This window comes from Hipposideros armiger, unplaced genomic scaffold (genome assembly GCF_001890085.2).
Source record: "Hipposideros armiger isolate ML-2016 unplaced genomic scaffold, ASM189008v1 scaffold_14, whole genome shotgun sequence".
NCBI classification, from domain to species: domain Eukaryota; kingdom Metazoa; phylum Chordata; class Mammalia; order Chiroptera; family Hipposideridae; genus Hipposideros; species Hipposideros armiger.
In genome coordinates this window covers 3,511,245-3,527,733 of record NW_017731364.1, presented here as the reverse complement: position 1 = coordinate 3,527,733, position 16,489 = coordinate 3,511,245, and the positions used below count along the sequence as shown (strand labels likewise).

The 16,489-nt window shown below is 38.8% G+C and overlaps 1 protein-coding gene across 4 annotated transcripts in view; it reads left to right on the top strand.

The window, feature by feature from the left end:
- Positions 1-16,489, top strand: part of IGF2BP2 (insulin like growth factor 2 mRNA binding protein 2) — a 173,043-nt gene that overhangs the window by 129,354 nt on the left and 27,200 nt on the right. For 3 of the 4 annotated variants that reach the window (XM_019624029.1, XM_019624044.1, XM_019624051.1), the window contains exons 6-10: positions 1,940-2,212; positions 4,102-4,236; positions 12,638-12,760; positions 13,120-13,255; positions 15,594-15,722. In XM_019624029.1, the coding sequence (XP_019479574.1) occupies positions 1,940-2,212; positions 4,102-4,236; positions 12,638-12,760; positions 13,120-13,255; positions 15,594-15,722 (796 nt within the window). The remainder of the gene's footprint in view (positions 1-1,939; positions 2,213-4,101; positions 4,237-12,637; positions 12,761-13,119; positions 13,256-15,593; positions 15,723-16,489) is intronic. The other variant, XM_019624037.1, reaches the window with a different exon arrangement.

The following is a 16,489-nucleotide window of genomic DNA, read 5'->3' as shown; positions in this document are numbered from 1 at the left end:
GACTTGTTGTTGTTGTTTTTTTTTTTTGGAGGGTTGTCTTTGAATTCCACTGAGTCCTGTGTTTACAACACCTTTTCTGAAAAGATGCAGATCTTTGACATGTTAGTGGAACTCCTAGGCATTTATACCAGGATGTCTGTTTGCTCACTGTACGGAGATTTTGTCTTGAGTAATGGTGAGCTGTGGTATCAAAACTGGGGTGGGAGCTGAGTCTTGACATGGTCAGGAATAGAGAGCACCAGCTCTGTGACACAGTGTCGCCTGAACTCTGCTTTGCCGACCACTGGGAGCTACTTTTACCTGGAGTTTCCTCCATGCACCGAGAGGAAGATGCACAGGCCTATTTCTGTCTACACTAATGGAATGGATACTAAGACATAAACTTTTCCTCGCTGTAATATTAAAGTGGGTCCACCTCAGTGATATCAGCGGCAAGAACTGTCGGGTAGTGGTTAATCAAGGAGCACCTGGCTTGGGTACTTTTTCCTGTCCCCTTCACTTCTAGTCCCCATTCATGACTCCATTGCTTCAGTGATGGTTAATTGTGAGCTTGACTATTAACGGACATGGGATTGAGGTTTTTAAAAAGCAAGTTCCTTTTTATAGGAGGTCCTTGAAGTGCCTGTCAGGTCATCGTTTAATGAGGATGTGGTCACATGTTGTCATGCTTCATGGATGTGGCATAACCTTAGGTAAACATCCAGGATTATAGTTTTATTTCTTCTTCAAGGTTTCAACACACACGCAGATAATATTTAACCCATTCTCATATTGAGTTTTCAGGAAGTTACTTTTCCATTGAAAGAAGGCAGTAGTTCATTTGCTACTGATTTTTACACACATATATAAGCAGGATATATACTAACAACTCACCTTTACAGTTCTTGTCCGGCTGCCACTTAGGTAGAACCTCTGTGCACATTGCTTTGTTGCTTTTATTGAATTGAAAGGCACGGCTTTGTAATAAATTCACAAACCCTAAAGATTAACCTCGTATAGGGTTATTGTTTTCACGTACTGCCAGAAACATGTAAAAAAATTGTTCCATTTCATGTATAATTTTAAAAATGTACTGGTGGGATATCATTTATTTCATATCAAATAAATATTTTTAGGTAATAATACTCTGTGCTTTTGAGGGTTTAAGGAAATAACTGGTGTTTTAACTGCTTTGGGATAATGTTGAAACATTTCCAGAAGTACTTACTTAATTGGGTAATACTTAATAATGTTAGAATTCTGCATACTCTCTGACCCAGCACCTCCACTAGGAATTGATCCTGTGTGCAAAGCTGTGGTTGCAAAGGTGCCTAGGGCAACACTGTATATAAAGGTCAAAGATTGGACATTATGAACATCTAACAATAGAGGATCATTGCAAAAACTGTGACAAACCAGTAGAATGTTAAGTGGCCAGTGAAAATTAAATTGCAGGGTATTTAATGATTTGGAGAATGTTTGGAATATTAATGATTTTTTTAAAGATTAGGAAAAGAGTATGTATGATATTTATTTTTATAAATATTTATATTTAAGAAAAATAAATATATAGGATGAATGAGAACTTTTTCTTATTTGTGCTTATCTATTTCTGAATTTTCAATAATATATATGTATTATTATTGGAATGATTTTTTAAAAGTCATAATTTTATACTGTTATTAACAGAGTCTTTGATAAGGGGACTACAGGTCTGGGTGGCGGAAAAAAAACAGAATGTGTAATTGTATATCAAGACTGACCCGGCCTATACTTTTGTGATTACTGTTTGTTAGCCACGAGGTCTGAGGGAGCAGAGAGAGCGTCTGTCACGCTCACTGCTGTATCCTCAGGACTAATGGCACTTACATAGTAAATGCAAGTGAAGGAACCAGCCCACTGGAGTGTCTCCTCTAACGTTGCTTTCTAACAAAGCTCGCCTGTTCCTGCTGCATTTCAGAGCTATCGAGAAGCTAAGCGGGCATCAATTTGAGAACTACTCCTTCAAGATTTCCTACATCCCCGATGAAGAGGTGAGCTCCCCTTCGCCCCCTCAGCGAGCCCAGCGTGGGGACCACTCTTCCCGGGAGCAAGGCCACGCCCCTGGGGGCTCTTCTCAGGCCAGACAGATTGATTTCCCGCTGCGGATCCTGGTCCCCACCCAGTTTGTTGGTGCCATCATCGGAAAGGAGGGCTTGACCATAAAGAACATCACTAAGCAGACCCAGTCCCGGTACGTGCCTCCGGGGCTTGCCTTGGCTTCCTTCTGAGGGGTGCCCCGAGTGCTGGTGCACCCCAGCCATCCTCCAGTTGCTTTTGCTTGCATCAGCAGTGGGTGACAGTGTGCTGTATGGGATGGTGGCTTCTTTAAACAGAACAATTAACAGACTAACAGAAAACCCGGGCCTTAATGAGCTTTCATGCCAGGTGCCTAAAGGTCATATCCTGAAACACTAAAGGTCCGTGAAGAAGGTAGTAATGACCTCACAGCCAAGCACTGTTCTTAGAAGCTAATGAATGCGTGTGAATGCATCTATTTCTAAAACAGCAGAGGTATGGGGCTGAACTTTGTGGGACCCTAGAACCCACCTACTTTAGCTTTTAACCCCTCTCCTGAGTCAAAGCGTGGGGTGGTGGTCATTTTTTGAGACCACCTAAGTAATCTCACAAATAGCTACATAAAGGGAGTGGGTGAGTCACTGCTATATTGAGCAAGAAGTAATGGCCTTCTATTTAGTTTTCTGTCTGTTTGAGGAGACTGCACTGGTAGTAGGAGTTGTAATAGGTAAAATGGCTTGTGGGGTTGTTGATTTTTGTGTAGTTCAGAAGACCACCGCATGATGTAATAAAGCAAGCACAGGACTTGAAAATACGGACCCATGTTCCAAGTGTTACCACTTACTGGTCATATGATCTTGGAAAAAAATTTTAGCATCTCTGAGCATCAATTGCTTCTTCTATAAGCCAGGGTCATTGTGAGAAATAGGATAGTCTGACAGATTGAATGTAATAATTACTGTGAAAGCACTTAAATTGCAAAGCACCAAATTACTGAAAAATATTAGTTACTTACCTCACTAGTTCATTTTATTCAGGCCATATATTGAGTGGCTCGTGCTGTGAAAGAGAAAACACTGTTTTCCTTAAGGTATCTGAGTTACTTCCAAATAACGGGCACTTTTTGAGTCCCAGAGTTCATAATCATAGGAGTAACTCTCCTTAGCAGCGCCAGTAGAAAGGGGAAATACTGCCTGGTGATCCTTTTATTTTAAAATCAGCCTTCCCGCCCCTCCAAGTTTGCTTCACTGTGAAAGTTATTTTTATTTATATGTCTTTTTGTTCCAATAATTGTTTAAAGTGGCTTTAAAAATGTAACAAGTTTAAATAGAAGTGAGGTTAATGCTCAAAGTGTGTGCCCGTTTTTTAAAAGTAGACCAAAGACTTGGATCTGGGCTTTCTAACAGCCAAAGTAAAGAGGGATACAATCAATTATGTGATTTTGAAAGTTAACAAAAACAAGTAGGGCCACAACTACCCAAGGAAGTCTGATAAAGTCATCAAGTTTTGGAGCCATTACTTTTAACAGCCTGGAAGAAGGCAGGCTGCCAGTGGCAAGGAAACCAAAACGTAGGCAGAGAAAAGTGCATGCCTCTGTTTCCTATCCACATTCCAATTTATAAAGCTTGCTTAAATTTGGTGTTTAGATTTGGATTAACATTTGGCTTTTAAAAGCTGCAATCAGTGCAGAGACTGGCACTGTGCCAGGGTGCAGTATTATCCTGCTCACTTTACTCTTCCTGTCTATGATCATTTGAGAGATTACAGAATACTTCACTTACCAAACTGGCTTCATTACCAAGTTGGCTTGGTGCCTCTGTCCCACAGCATGCCTGCAAGAAATGTTCTCTTCTAAATGGAGCTGCAAAGAATTCAGGTTTGGCACAAGACACGCCCTGTACTGCTTGCCGCCTTCTTGGAGTATGGCACTGTTTGCAGACGTGCTAATGACACTTCCTCGTGTGTGCCCTTGCTGTATGTTGGCTGGTGCGATGCTTTCTTGGGACTAATTGGGATCCTGTTCCGGATGACACTTTGTTATTGCTCCTGATTCTTTGCCTACAGGGTAGACATCCATAGAAAGGAAAATTCTGGGGCCGCAGAGAAGCCCGTCACCATCCACGCCACCCCGGAGGGCACCTCTGAAGCATGCCGCATGATTCTTGAAATAATGCAGAAAGAGGCTGATGAGACCAAACTGTAAGTTTGCATGCAACGTCCGGGTCACTCAACAGAGAATAAGAGTGGGTTCCTTATTCATATAACCCAAGAGAAATTTTAAAAGCTCTAATGCTTCCATCACTCACTGGTAATATAATAATTATTGGTAGGAAGATACAGACCTGTTCTGTCCAATGCCATGCAAGGAAGTGTTCTGTATCTGCATTGTTCAGTACGATAGCCACTTACCACGTATTGCTAGTGAGTGCTTGAAATGTGACTAGTGCAATGAAGGCACTGAGTATTTTAATTTATTCAAATTTGAATAGTCACACATATGCTAATGGCTATCACATTGGACAGTGTAGGTATAAAATGCACATTGTCATCAAAACTGTCATTGACTACTCTGGAAAGGGTTTTTGCCACCTGCTCCTACTACACCATTTGCACTGTGTTAAAATTGGATTACATTTCCTTAAGTAGTAGAAACTGGTATCCAAGTGGCTACTTTATTCTTCTTCTACTTTTTTCTCCTCTCTCCCCTACTTCCTTTTCTTTTACAAAATACAGCTTGGGATTCCTGAGTGTTGTAACAATTTAAAGGGCAAATATAGTTCTTACTAAACCAATTAACTTTGCATTGCAAATGAATTAATGATAATGGATTAGATTAATAAAAAAAGGTTTATGTCAGTTTGGCAAAATCCACTTGGGGCATTGGTAGCAGTTTCATAGAAAACCACTGAGGGGTAAATCAAATATAAAGTTAATTTAGCAAATAATGTTAGATAACAGTGTTCCAAAACCAAAAAGATCGAAGTCTTAGTCCTTAAAAGAAAAACATTACAAATCTATTTTGAGATTTTATAAGAGACTCTAACCCTTCTCTTATGAATTATTTACACTGGGGCGTTTGCGTTCCGCCTCACTCTCCCCCCCTCCCCCCCGCCGCTCCCATCCCCCAAATGCCATGGCTTAATTTGAAGAAGCTCCTCCTTCCTCCATGTTATTTATAAACCCTTTTTGGTCCTTTAACCTGGGTGCAAGCAACTTATAATATTCTAAATAATCAAAAAGACTGATTTATAAGATTTTTAAGTTTTTGTGTAAAGCCAAGATAGAGTTGTTGTTTTTTTAATTTTATTTATTTATTTTTTAAAAGATTTTATTGGGGGCCGCAGTGAGCGGCCGTCCAGAAGCCGGTGACTGATGTGCCTTGCCCGGGAAGAGCGCAATGATGGTGCCAACTTGGGCCAGTGAAGCAACGTCCTCCACAACTAGACTGAAGAACAAAATGACAGTGATTTGTCTGTTCCCCTTCCCCCAACTCCCCAACACTGTTCCCATCCCCCCAATTCCCCAATAAAAATCTTTAAAAAAAAATAAATAAATAAAATAAAAGATTTTATTGGGGAATTGGGGGAAGGGGAACAGACAAGTTGCTGTTGTTTTTGTTCTTCAGTCTAGTTGTGGAGGACGTTGCTTCACTGGCCCATGTTGGTATTATCATTGTGCTCTTCCTGGGTGAGGCAGATGGGTCGCTGGTCTCTGGACAGCCACTCACGGTGGCTCTTGGCAGCTCACAGCGGCTGCCAGCTGCTCATGCTGACTGCCAGCCACACACAGTAGTTTATGGCAGCCCACTGCAGCAGGGGCTGCATCCTACGGCATCCCAGCTCCAGGTTGAGCTGTTGTTCACCATCTTAGCTGTAGAGGGCAGTGTCACTGGCCCTCATGTGGGATCTGAACCGGGGCCCTGCTGCTCAGAGCTGGCGTCCCAAGCCAGCTCCCAAGCCAGCTCTTAACCAACGCGCCACTCGGCCAGCCCCAAGATAGAGTTTAAATATCTTAATATATATGTATATGGCAAAACATTCTTTTTTTTTTTTTTCTTTTTTTTTTACTGTATTGGTGAACAATGTGTTTTTTCCAGGACTCATCAGCTCCAAGTCAAGTTGTCCTTCAATCTTAGTTGTGGAGGTTGCAGCTTAGCTGTAAGTGAAGTTGCCTTTTTCAGTCTGGTAGCTCAGCTCAAGTCACCATTTTTCAATCTAGTTGTGGGGGGCATAGCCCACCATCCCATGTGGGAGTTGAACCGCATCCTTGTAGTTGAGAGCACATGCTCTAACCAACTGAGCCACCCAGCTGCCCCTACATTTTATTTTTTTATTTGTTTTTCAGTGCCACACTGTGTTAAGCACTGTGCTGGGGGTGGGAGGGGAGGAGGGGTGTTGAGGCTACATTCATGAAGAAGACCCAGTTCCTGCTTTCATGGAGCTTATAACCCAGTGGGAGAGATGTTCACTAAACACCAGTACATAATGAAGCACAGCTATGAAAAGCGCTACGTGGAAAACGACTGCATATTATTGGAGACAATAATTAAGGCTTTAATAGGAGACAGGAGGAGATTTGGGCATTTTGGAGAAGGCATCCTTGAATACATGACATTTAAGCTGAGCCCTGAAGGGAGTGAATAGGAGGCAGAGGATGTAGGAGAAGAGGGATACTAAACTTCCTTTTTATTTATTTACCAAATATTTATTGAGCACCTGCTATGTGCCAGGCACCTTTTTATGTGTCAGTGAACAAAGCTGACCAAAAATACACCAAAACCCTGCCCTCCGAAAGTTATGTTCTATTGGAGCTTCTTCAACTGTCTGTTTATTTTGAGGCAGTAATAATGCATCTGTTAGATGCTTTTGATTTCAATAACAGAAAACATTGATAACAACTGGCCGAAGCAATAAGAAACAATTATTTTGTGACATAACAAGAAGTCCCAAGGTAGAGTGACTCCAAGTTCAGTTGAATCACGAACTCAGAGACTCATGACTTTTCTTTCTGCTTTACCTTCTTTAGGGTGTCTCATATTCCCCTGGTGATGACAGGAGTGATTTCTGACTTTATGTCCCCACAGAATATTCAAAAATTGAAAGAGAAGGCATCCTTTCCTTGTTTCGTTGTTTGTTTGTTTGTTTTATGTTATTGTGGTAAAAAAAAAAACAACATAAAATTTACCATCTTAACCATTTTTATGTGTACAGGTCAGTAGTAAGTATATTCACATTGTTACAAAACAGGTCTCCAGAACTTTTTCCATGTTACAAAACTGAAACTAGACCCATTAAACAACAACTTCCCCTTTCCCTCTCCCTCCAACCTCTGGTAACTACTACTTTCTGTTTCTATGAAGTTGACTACTTTAGAGAACTCAGATCTAAGTGGAATCATACAGTCTTTCTTTTTGTGACTGGCTTATTTCACTTAACACAGTGTCCTGAAGATTCATCCATGTTGTGGCATGTGATGGGATTTCCTTTCGTTTTAAGGCTGAATATTTGTATATACCACATTTTGGTTTTGAATTTGGGTTTTCTTTCCCCTCTTGGCTATTGTGAATAGTGCTGTTATAAACATGGGTGTGCAAATACCTCTTTCAGACCCTGCTTCTAGTTTTTTTGGATATATAACCAGAACTAAGATTGCTGGATCATATGGCAGTTCTGTTTTCAATTTTTTGAGGAACCTCCATACTATTATCCAAAGCAGTTGCATCATTTTAGAGTCCTACCAACAGTCCACAGAGGCTCCAGTTTCTCCACATACTCACCAACATTTGTTATTTTCTTTTATTTTGATAGTAGTCAGACTAATGGGTGTGAGGCAGTCGTTGGTATTCACAATATCTCATTGTGGTTTTTATTTGCATTTCTCTGATGATTAGTGATGTTGAGCATCTTTTTTATGCTTGTTGGCATTTGTGTATCATCTTTGGAGAAATGTCTATTCAAGTCCTTTGCACATTTTTTAAACAGGTTATTTGATTTTTTTATTGTTGAGTTGTAGGAGTTATTTATATGAGCATATTCTGGATATTAATCCCTTATCCGATATATGATTTGCAAATATTTACTTCCATTCTATAGACTGTCTTTTCACTCTGTTGATTGTGTCCTTTGATGCGTAAAAGTTTGTTGATTTTTGCTTTTGTTGTCTATGCTTTGGTGTCATATGCAAGAAACCATTGCAAAGTCCAATGTTATGAAACTTTTTCCCTGTATTTTCTTCTAGGAATATTATAGTGTTAAGTTTTACAGTTAAGTCTTTAATCCATTTTGAGTTATTTTTTGTATATGGAGTAAGATAAGGATCTAGCCTCATTGTTTTGCATATGAATATCCAGTTTTCCCAGCATTATTTGTTACAGAGATTGTCCTTTCCAGTTATGTAGCATTGACACTCTTGTCAAAGATTATATGACCATATATGTAATGGTTTATTTCTGAGATTGCTATTCTGTTCCGTTGGTTTGTTCATCTGTCTCAATGCCAGTACCATACTGTTTTGATTACTGTAGCTTTGTTTTGAAATACTTGTTTTGAAATCAGGAAATGTGAGTCCTCCAACTTTGTTCTTTTTCAAAATAGTTTTGACTATTCAGGGTCCCTTGAGATTCCATACACATTTTAGAATGAATTTTTTTATTTCCGCAAAAATTGCCATTGGCATTTTGACAGAGATTGCATTGCATCCAGAGATCACTTTGGGTAGTATGGACATCTAAACAAGTATTCCAGCCTATGAATGTACAGTAGGATGTCTTTTCATTGATTTCTGTTGTTTTTAATTTCTTTCAGCAATGTTTTGCAGTTTCCAGTGTACAAGTTTTTACTTCTTTGGTTAGGCTTATTCCTAAATATTTTATTCTTTATAAATGGAATTATTTGTTTAATTTTCTTTTCAGATTGTTCATTTTTAGTGTATAGAAACAACTGATTTTTGTGTGTTGGTTGTGTATCCCATGATGTTGAATTAGTTTATTCTCACAATTGTTTTGTGGAATCTTTAGGGGTTTTTACATATAAGATTATGTCATCTGTGAATAGAGATAATTTTATTTATTTATTTCCAATTTAGATGCCTTTTATTTCTTTTCCTTAATTAATTGCTCTGGCTAGAACTTCCACTACTATGTTGAATAGAAGTGGTGAGAGCGGCATCCTTGTCTTGTTCCTGATGTTAAAGGAAAAGCTTTTAGTCTTTGACCATTGAATATCATGTTCACTGTGGGCTTTCCACAAATGGCATCTATTATGTTAAGGTAGTTTTTCCCTCTATTCCTAGATTGTTGAGAGTTTTTATCATGAAAAGATGTTAAATTTTGTCAAATGCTTTTTCTCTGTCAAATGAGGCACTCATGTGGGTTTTGTCCCCCTTTTTGTTAATGGGGTATATTGCATTGATTGATTTTCATATGTTAAACCATCCTTGCATTCCAGGAATACATCACACTGGGTCATAGTATATACTCCTTTTTATGTGCTTTCAAATTCAGTTTGCTAGTATTTTGTTGAGGATCTTTGCATAAGTATTCTCGTAAAAGATGTTGATCATTAGTTTTTTGTTTCTTTTTTTCTTGAGGTGTCTTTGTTCGGCTTTGGTATTAGAGTAAAGCTAGCTCACTCATAGAGTGAGCTTGGAAGTGTTTGCTTCCATTTTTCGGAAGAGTTGGAGAAGGATTGCTATTAATTCTTTTTCAAATGTTTGGTAGAATTCTTCAGGGAAACCATCTGGTCCTGGGCTTTTTTTTTGTTGGGAGGTTTTTGAGTACTTACTCAATCTCCATACTTCTGGTTGGTCTGTTCAGATATCCTATTCATATTTCAGTCTTGGTAGTTTTTGTTTTTTCTAGGAATTTATACATTTCTTCTAGGTTATTCAATTTGTTGGTGTATAACTGTTTATAGTATCTCCTATAATCATTTTTATGTGGTATCAGTTGTAATATCTCCTCTTTCATTTCTGATTTTATATACTTGTGTGTTCTCTTTTTTCTTATTCTAGCTAAGAGTTGTCAATTTTGTTGATCGTTAAACAACTCTTAGTTTCATTAATTTTCTTTCATTTTTCTATTCTCTATTTTACTCATATCTGCTCTAATCTTTATTATTTATTTCCTTATGCTAACTTTGGGTTTAGTTTATTCTTTTTCTAATTTCTTCAGGTGTAAAGTTGTTGACTTGAGCTTTTCCATTTTGGTTTTTTTTTAATCCATTCAGCCAAACTATGTCTTTTGATTGGGGAGTTTAATCCCTTAACATTTAAAGTAAATACTAATAGGGAAGGACTTAAATTGCCATTTTGTTCATTTGTTTTCTATATGTCTTGTTGCTTTATTGTCTCTCCTTTTCTCTCTTACTGCCTTCCTTTGTGGAGTTTTGGTTGTTCTTAGTGATATGCTTTGATTCCCTTTCATTTCATTTTGTGTATATTCTGTGGATTTTTTTTGTGGTTACTATTGCAATTACATAGACATCTTAAAATTATAGCATTCTATTTTAAACTGATAAAAACTTAACTTTAATTTCATTCAAAACTTTGCAATTCCACCCTCCACTTTATTATGATGTCACAAATTATTCTTTATGTATCATATACCTATTAGTATAGATTTATCATTATTGTTTTTGTCATTTAAATTTTGCATCAAAGTTACTATAGTGCAGGTTATTGTATTTGTGTATTTATTTTTATTAGAGAATCATATTTTCTAATGGCTTTGTGTTTCTGTCTGCTGTCCTTTCATTTCAACTTAAAGAATTTGCTTTAGCATTTCTTGTAGAGCAGGTCTAATAGTAATGAACTCCCTCAGCTTTTGTTTATCTGGAAAGTCTTAATTTCTCCTTCATTTTCAAAGGACAGCTTTTCCAGATACAGTATTCCTGGTTGACAGTTTTTTCTTTCAGCAGTTTGAATATATCATCTCACTCCCTTCTGGCCTGCAAATTTCTGCTGAGAAATCCACCGATAATCTTATGGAAACTCCTGGGTATGTTACTAATCACTTTTCTCTTGCTGCTTTCAAGATTCTCCTTGCCTTTGATTTTAGACACTTTGGGTTATAATGTGTCTCAGTATCATTCTCTTTGACTTATCCTAGTTGGAAGTTTTTAAGCTTCTTGAATCTGTATGTCCATTTCTTTCCTCAGATTTGGAAACTTTTCCTTAATTATTTCTTCAGATAAGCTCTCTGCCCTTTCTCTCACTTCTCTCTATGGAGTCCCATGATATATATATATATATATTGACCTACTTGATAGTGTCCCATAAATCCCTCAGCCTCTCTTTCTTTTTTTCATCATTCATTTTCCTGCTCTGACTTGATGATTTCAAATGACTAGTCTTCGAGCTTGCTGATTCTTCCTTCTGCCTGTTCATGTCTGTTGTTAAACCTTTTAAATAAGGTTTTTTTCAGTTCAGTCATTGTATTTTTCAGTTTTGTTATTCCTGTTAGGTTGTTTTTTATAGTTTATATCTCTTTATTGATATTCTCATTTTGTTCATGCATCATTTTTGCGATTTTATTTAGTTGCCTGTGTTCTCTTTTAGGTCATTGAGCATCTTTATGACAGTTATTTTAAATTCTTTGCTTATAGACCTACATTTCTTTAAGGTCAGTTTTTGGAGCTTTATTTTTATCTCTTGTTTCCCTGTTTCTTTGTATGGCTTGCTTTTTTTTTTTTAATAGGATTTGTGCATTTGAAAAAACAACCACCTTTCACAGTTTTTACATATTAGTTTCATTCAGGAGGAGACTTTCACTAATTAGCCTGGATGGAGGTTCTAGACCTCTCAAATGTTTTTGATCTATTTCTCCCTCTGGCTTCTGACTGTGGAACTGCAGCTGTAATTACTGTTTACCTGTTTTCAGCAACTTCCAAACTCGACTACAAGTCTCATGAGCACTCCAAGTCAGGCAAGACATCAACCAATTCCTCAGGCATCACCCAGATTAGCCAGAGTGTTGGACTCATGGTCTAGTCTTTTATTTGTTTTAGAGGGCAGAGCCCTGATATGGAGGATTGCTTCTCAGCTGCCCCTTGCTGTGTTGTGTAGGTGAAGGAGCATGAATAGGCACTCCAAATATTGTAATTTTTCTTCCTCTTTTGCTGGAATCTCTTCTTGGTTTTATAATAGCCTAGGTGCTGTAGCTTCTCAGCTGATCTTTAGAGTTCTGACAGAGGTGTTCTGACCTGTCTCTTGTTGTTAACTTGGTGTCTCTGTGGGAGTAGGAGGGCCTAAAGCTTTGTAGTCTGCCATCTGACTAATGTCATTATCCGTTGTGCTTTTTCAAGAGCAAGGAAAACCTTCCTAAAGTCACCCAACAGACTTCTCCTTATACCTCATTGACCAGATCTGTCTCATGGACTTACTTCCAGCCAGTCACAACAAGGGAGTATAATTATGATGGTTTGGCTTACGTTAATGAGAATTCACATACTGGAGTTAGTGGGGGACTTAGCTTCTAAAGCTCATGGCCACCTGATACCTGAACAAAACAGCTTCTGTTTGTAAGAGAAAAATAGGGTAATAGCTCTTGGAAGGCAACCACTGTGTCCACCTTAAATGTTAAATTGTTGATTGTCTCTTTTAGAGCTGAGGAGATTCCTCTGAAAATCTTGGCCCACAATGGCTTGGTTGGAAGACTTATTGGAAAAGAAGGCAGAAATTTGAAGAAAATTGAACACGAGACAGGGACCAAGATAACAATTTCATCGTAAGCCACTCATTCAATAAATTGTGCCCAATAATGGAGAATTTGAGCATTTTGATATGTCCAACTTATTCATCTGGTTTTCCTAAAATGGGAATATAATCTTAAGTGATATAATTATCTCCAAAGCTGTCAAAACAAATACATAAATAGTTACCAGTGAAACATTTTTTTTTACTACGGATATGATCTAAGTCACTACAAAGATTTGAGTTAAGGTGGCAGGTATTCTGTACCACGGTGTGTGGTAAGGAAATCCAGTCTTCTCCCTGCCTCCTCCAACAAGACTTGTTTGTGATCCTCTGGGATTTATTTTTCCTTTTGGAAAAAAAGGAAATTTCTTTCTTTTTCCCGGTGGCCAGCTTGCAGGATTTGAGCATATACAACCCCGAAAGAACCATCACTGTGAAGGGCACAGTCGAGGCCTGTGCCCATGCTGAGATAGAAATTATGAAGAAGCTACGTGAGGCCTTTGAAAACGATATGCTGGCTGTTAATGTAAGTGCCTAATGCTTTCTTCTGCTGGTTTTCACATGTGTTTTTAGGCAGGACCCAAGCCTCTGTAAGAATAATTACCATTCAGATAGTGAAGAAGCCCCTTAGAATAGGTATGCAGCATTATTCCTGCCTTCTTGGGGCAAGGGCATTAAAATAATCAGGAGACCAACTAGTAAATTATGGTGAATGCACTGGACAAAATAATGTGAAACCATTAAAATCACAACTTTGAAGATTTTAAAATGAGCAATTGCCTATGATATGTTAATTAAGTAAAGAATATATGAAACTGTATGTAACTAGGGTTACTGTTATGTAAAACAATATGGACCAAAATGACTAGAAGTTTACATATAAAAATAAAAATATGGTATGTTAGGAAAGTGGGATTTTTTTTTTCACTTTCCAGTTTTAAAAAATGCGTACTTGAAAATTAACTTCTGATTTTCATTTCTTGTTTACTGATCTGCTCTTTTAGATTGCCCAATAAATAATGTCAATCACCTCAGCTCTAATACTTCTAATAGAGTGATTTGGGTTGATCCTTCCTGATGTTGCTACCTAGTCCCCATAATGGGGCGACACCAGTCTGGCATCTTAAAACTATTTGTTCATTGGCAAAGCCCACGCTTAGCTGAGAGCAGTAATTTTTTTTATTTTCTATGATATTTCTATATTTATAACATATACAAAAGAGTAAAGGATACTGTGATAAGCCTTCATAGTCCCATGATCCAGTCTCAACAGTTATCAACTCATGGACTGTTTTGTTTCATCTGAACCTTCATCCATCGCCCCTTGAATGACATTGAAGCAAATTCCAGACCTGGTAACATTTCATAGAGAAATACATGCTGACAAAGAGCTAATGTAAATTAAACCCAGTTCCCTTACTGCAGCACTTTCCACAGTACCCTCTTAGGTCAGTACTCTCTCTCCCACCTTAGCAGCCCACACCATATGATAATGATGGGACGTGATGAGAAGATGCCAGTGTATCCTCTCCCTGTTTGTGTATATTTGTCTGTGGAAGGGTCATCCAGTGAGCTATTTTGTGTGTGTGTGTGCTCTTGAAATCTTATGATAAACACTTCTTTCTGTGAACACACAGAAAAGCTACACCAGGTACAGACGCTCCAGATATTTTCATCTGAGCATATCACTTAGATTCATTCATTCCTGTACCAAAGTCATGCATTGACAGATGGATAACAAAACTACTAGATGTTATATATATCAACTGGAGTAAAAAGCTAAGGATCCCAACTCTGCTGCTCCAAACATGCTAAACAAAGGAGAGCTTGCTAGGTGACCCTAGCCACAGATAAGAAAATAGAAAATGCTAGAGAACTGTTTAGTGTTTAGAGAGGAGCAGGTGGACGCAGGCGAGGGTGAGTGACTACCTCTCTGTGCCTTTGAAGGGCTGTGTAGTTAAAACTCAACTGTAGCCTATGTGAGTCTCCCAATGTTTAAATGTGAAATAAACAAGTGAGATGGTCACGAAGCTGGCAACTAAATGGTGAGAAAGCCAAAGTTGTGAACCATTCTGAATCTAGATAATGGACTTTATATATGTGGTGTCCTAGTGAAAGGTTTGCTCTTTCCCTGGATAGAGTTAAAAAAACAAAAAAACACCATTCATCCAATGTATTTTAAACATTAGCCATTCAACAAATACTTATTGAGTACTTACTATGTACCAGGCACTGAGCACATGACACTAAGTAAGACGGTCTCTGTCCACAAGGAAATGATGGTCTGAAAGGGGACGTGGTAACTACACAGGTGATCCACATACCATGTGATGAGTGCTGTTCTAAGGAAACATAGGAATGTTAGAAGGGCAAAGAAAGGGCATTTGAGCTGAGACCTTTGTGGTAAGAGAAGGCTTCTTGGATGAGGGGACACCTAAGCTCAGGTGAAACCCATGTGATGAGTAGGATATAGCCAGGTGAGGAGGGAGAGAAGCACGTTGCTTTCAAGGTGAACAAAGTGTGCAGCGGCCTAGAGGTGAGAGGGGAGCAGGAATGGGCAGGATGGAGATGAGGATTTAGCAGAAGGGAGGCTGGTGAGGTGGCCATCCCCAGGAAGAGCCTCGTTTGCTGGGTTACGATGTGTAGATACTCCCAAGGGTGGCAGGGAAGCTTTGAAGGAACTCCACGGTCAGGTTAAGATTTGCAGAGCCCGTCCTGGCACCAGGGCGGAGAAGAGTTCCACAGGGCCAGGGCAGAGAACATTAGGAGACACTGGTGCCATCCAGACAAGAGAGGGAGGTTGACCCAGGCAAGCTGGGGCTCTCTGCTCCCCTCCCCTCATCTTTTTCTCCATTTCTCCCCAGCAACAAGCCAATCTGATCCCAGGGTTGAACCTCAGCGCACTTGGCATCTTTTCAACAGGACTGTCCGTGCTGCCTCCTCCAGCAGGGCCCCGAGGAGCACCCCCCGCTCCCCCCTACCACCCTTTCGCTGTAAGTAGCTCAGCATTCAGAGGTTTGCTCATGCTCTGGGCACCTCTGGGCAGCAGCATGACTCTGCTGTGTTAAATCTGAACTGTAATTTGGAGGGGTCATGGTCATAAGTGACTGTAGGATGAAGCCAACGTTTCTGAGGACTTCTTAATGGACAGATTAATATTGCTCAACCATCCTCCCAATATGTGTTCTTAATAGTATGTGTCATATTTAGGAAAGAAAGAAACTACTAGCAAAATCATTAACTGGGAACCTATTTATTGTGAAGGATTTGTTAGCTCAAATAAGAACCTTCATGAGTGTTGTTTATTAAAATATTAGGGTACCTGGATGTCTCTTGGAGATAGATACATTTCCCACCTATTATTATTAATATTTTATTAATAGGCAGTTTTTAAAGGAAAATAATATATAGTGTTTGTTTTGAAATTTTTAGCACAATGCCTGGCATTTAGTAGGTTCTCAATAAGTATTTGTGGTTTGAATCATAATAACAGAAAAAGAAATGTGAATTTTATTAGTTTTTTCCTTGTTGCTCCCATTTGAAGCATTATTCAGGATCAGTACATTTCCAAATTGGGGTTGAGGATACTTGAAACCTTTTTTTTTTTTTTTAATTCCTAATTCTTCTCCACACATACAGCTTTTTTTTTTCCCCCTAAGATTTTTATTGGGGAATTGGGGGGTTGGGAACAGTGCTGGGGAATTGGGGGAAGGGGAACAGACAAGTTGCTGTTGTTTTGTTCTTCAGTCTAGTTGTGGAG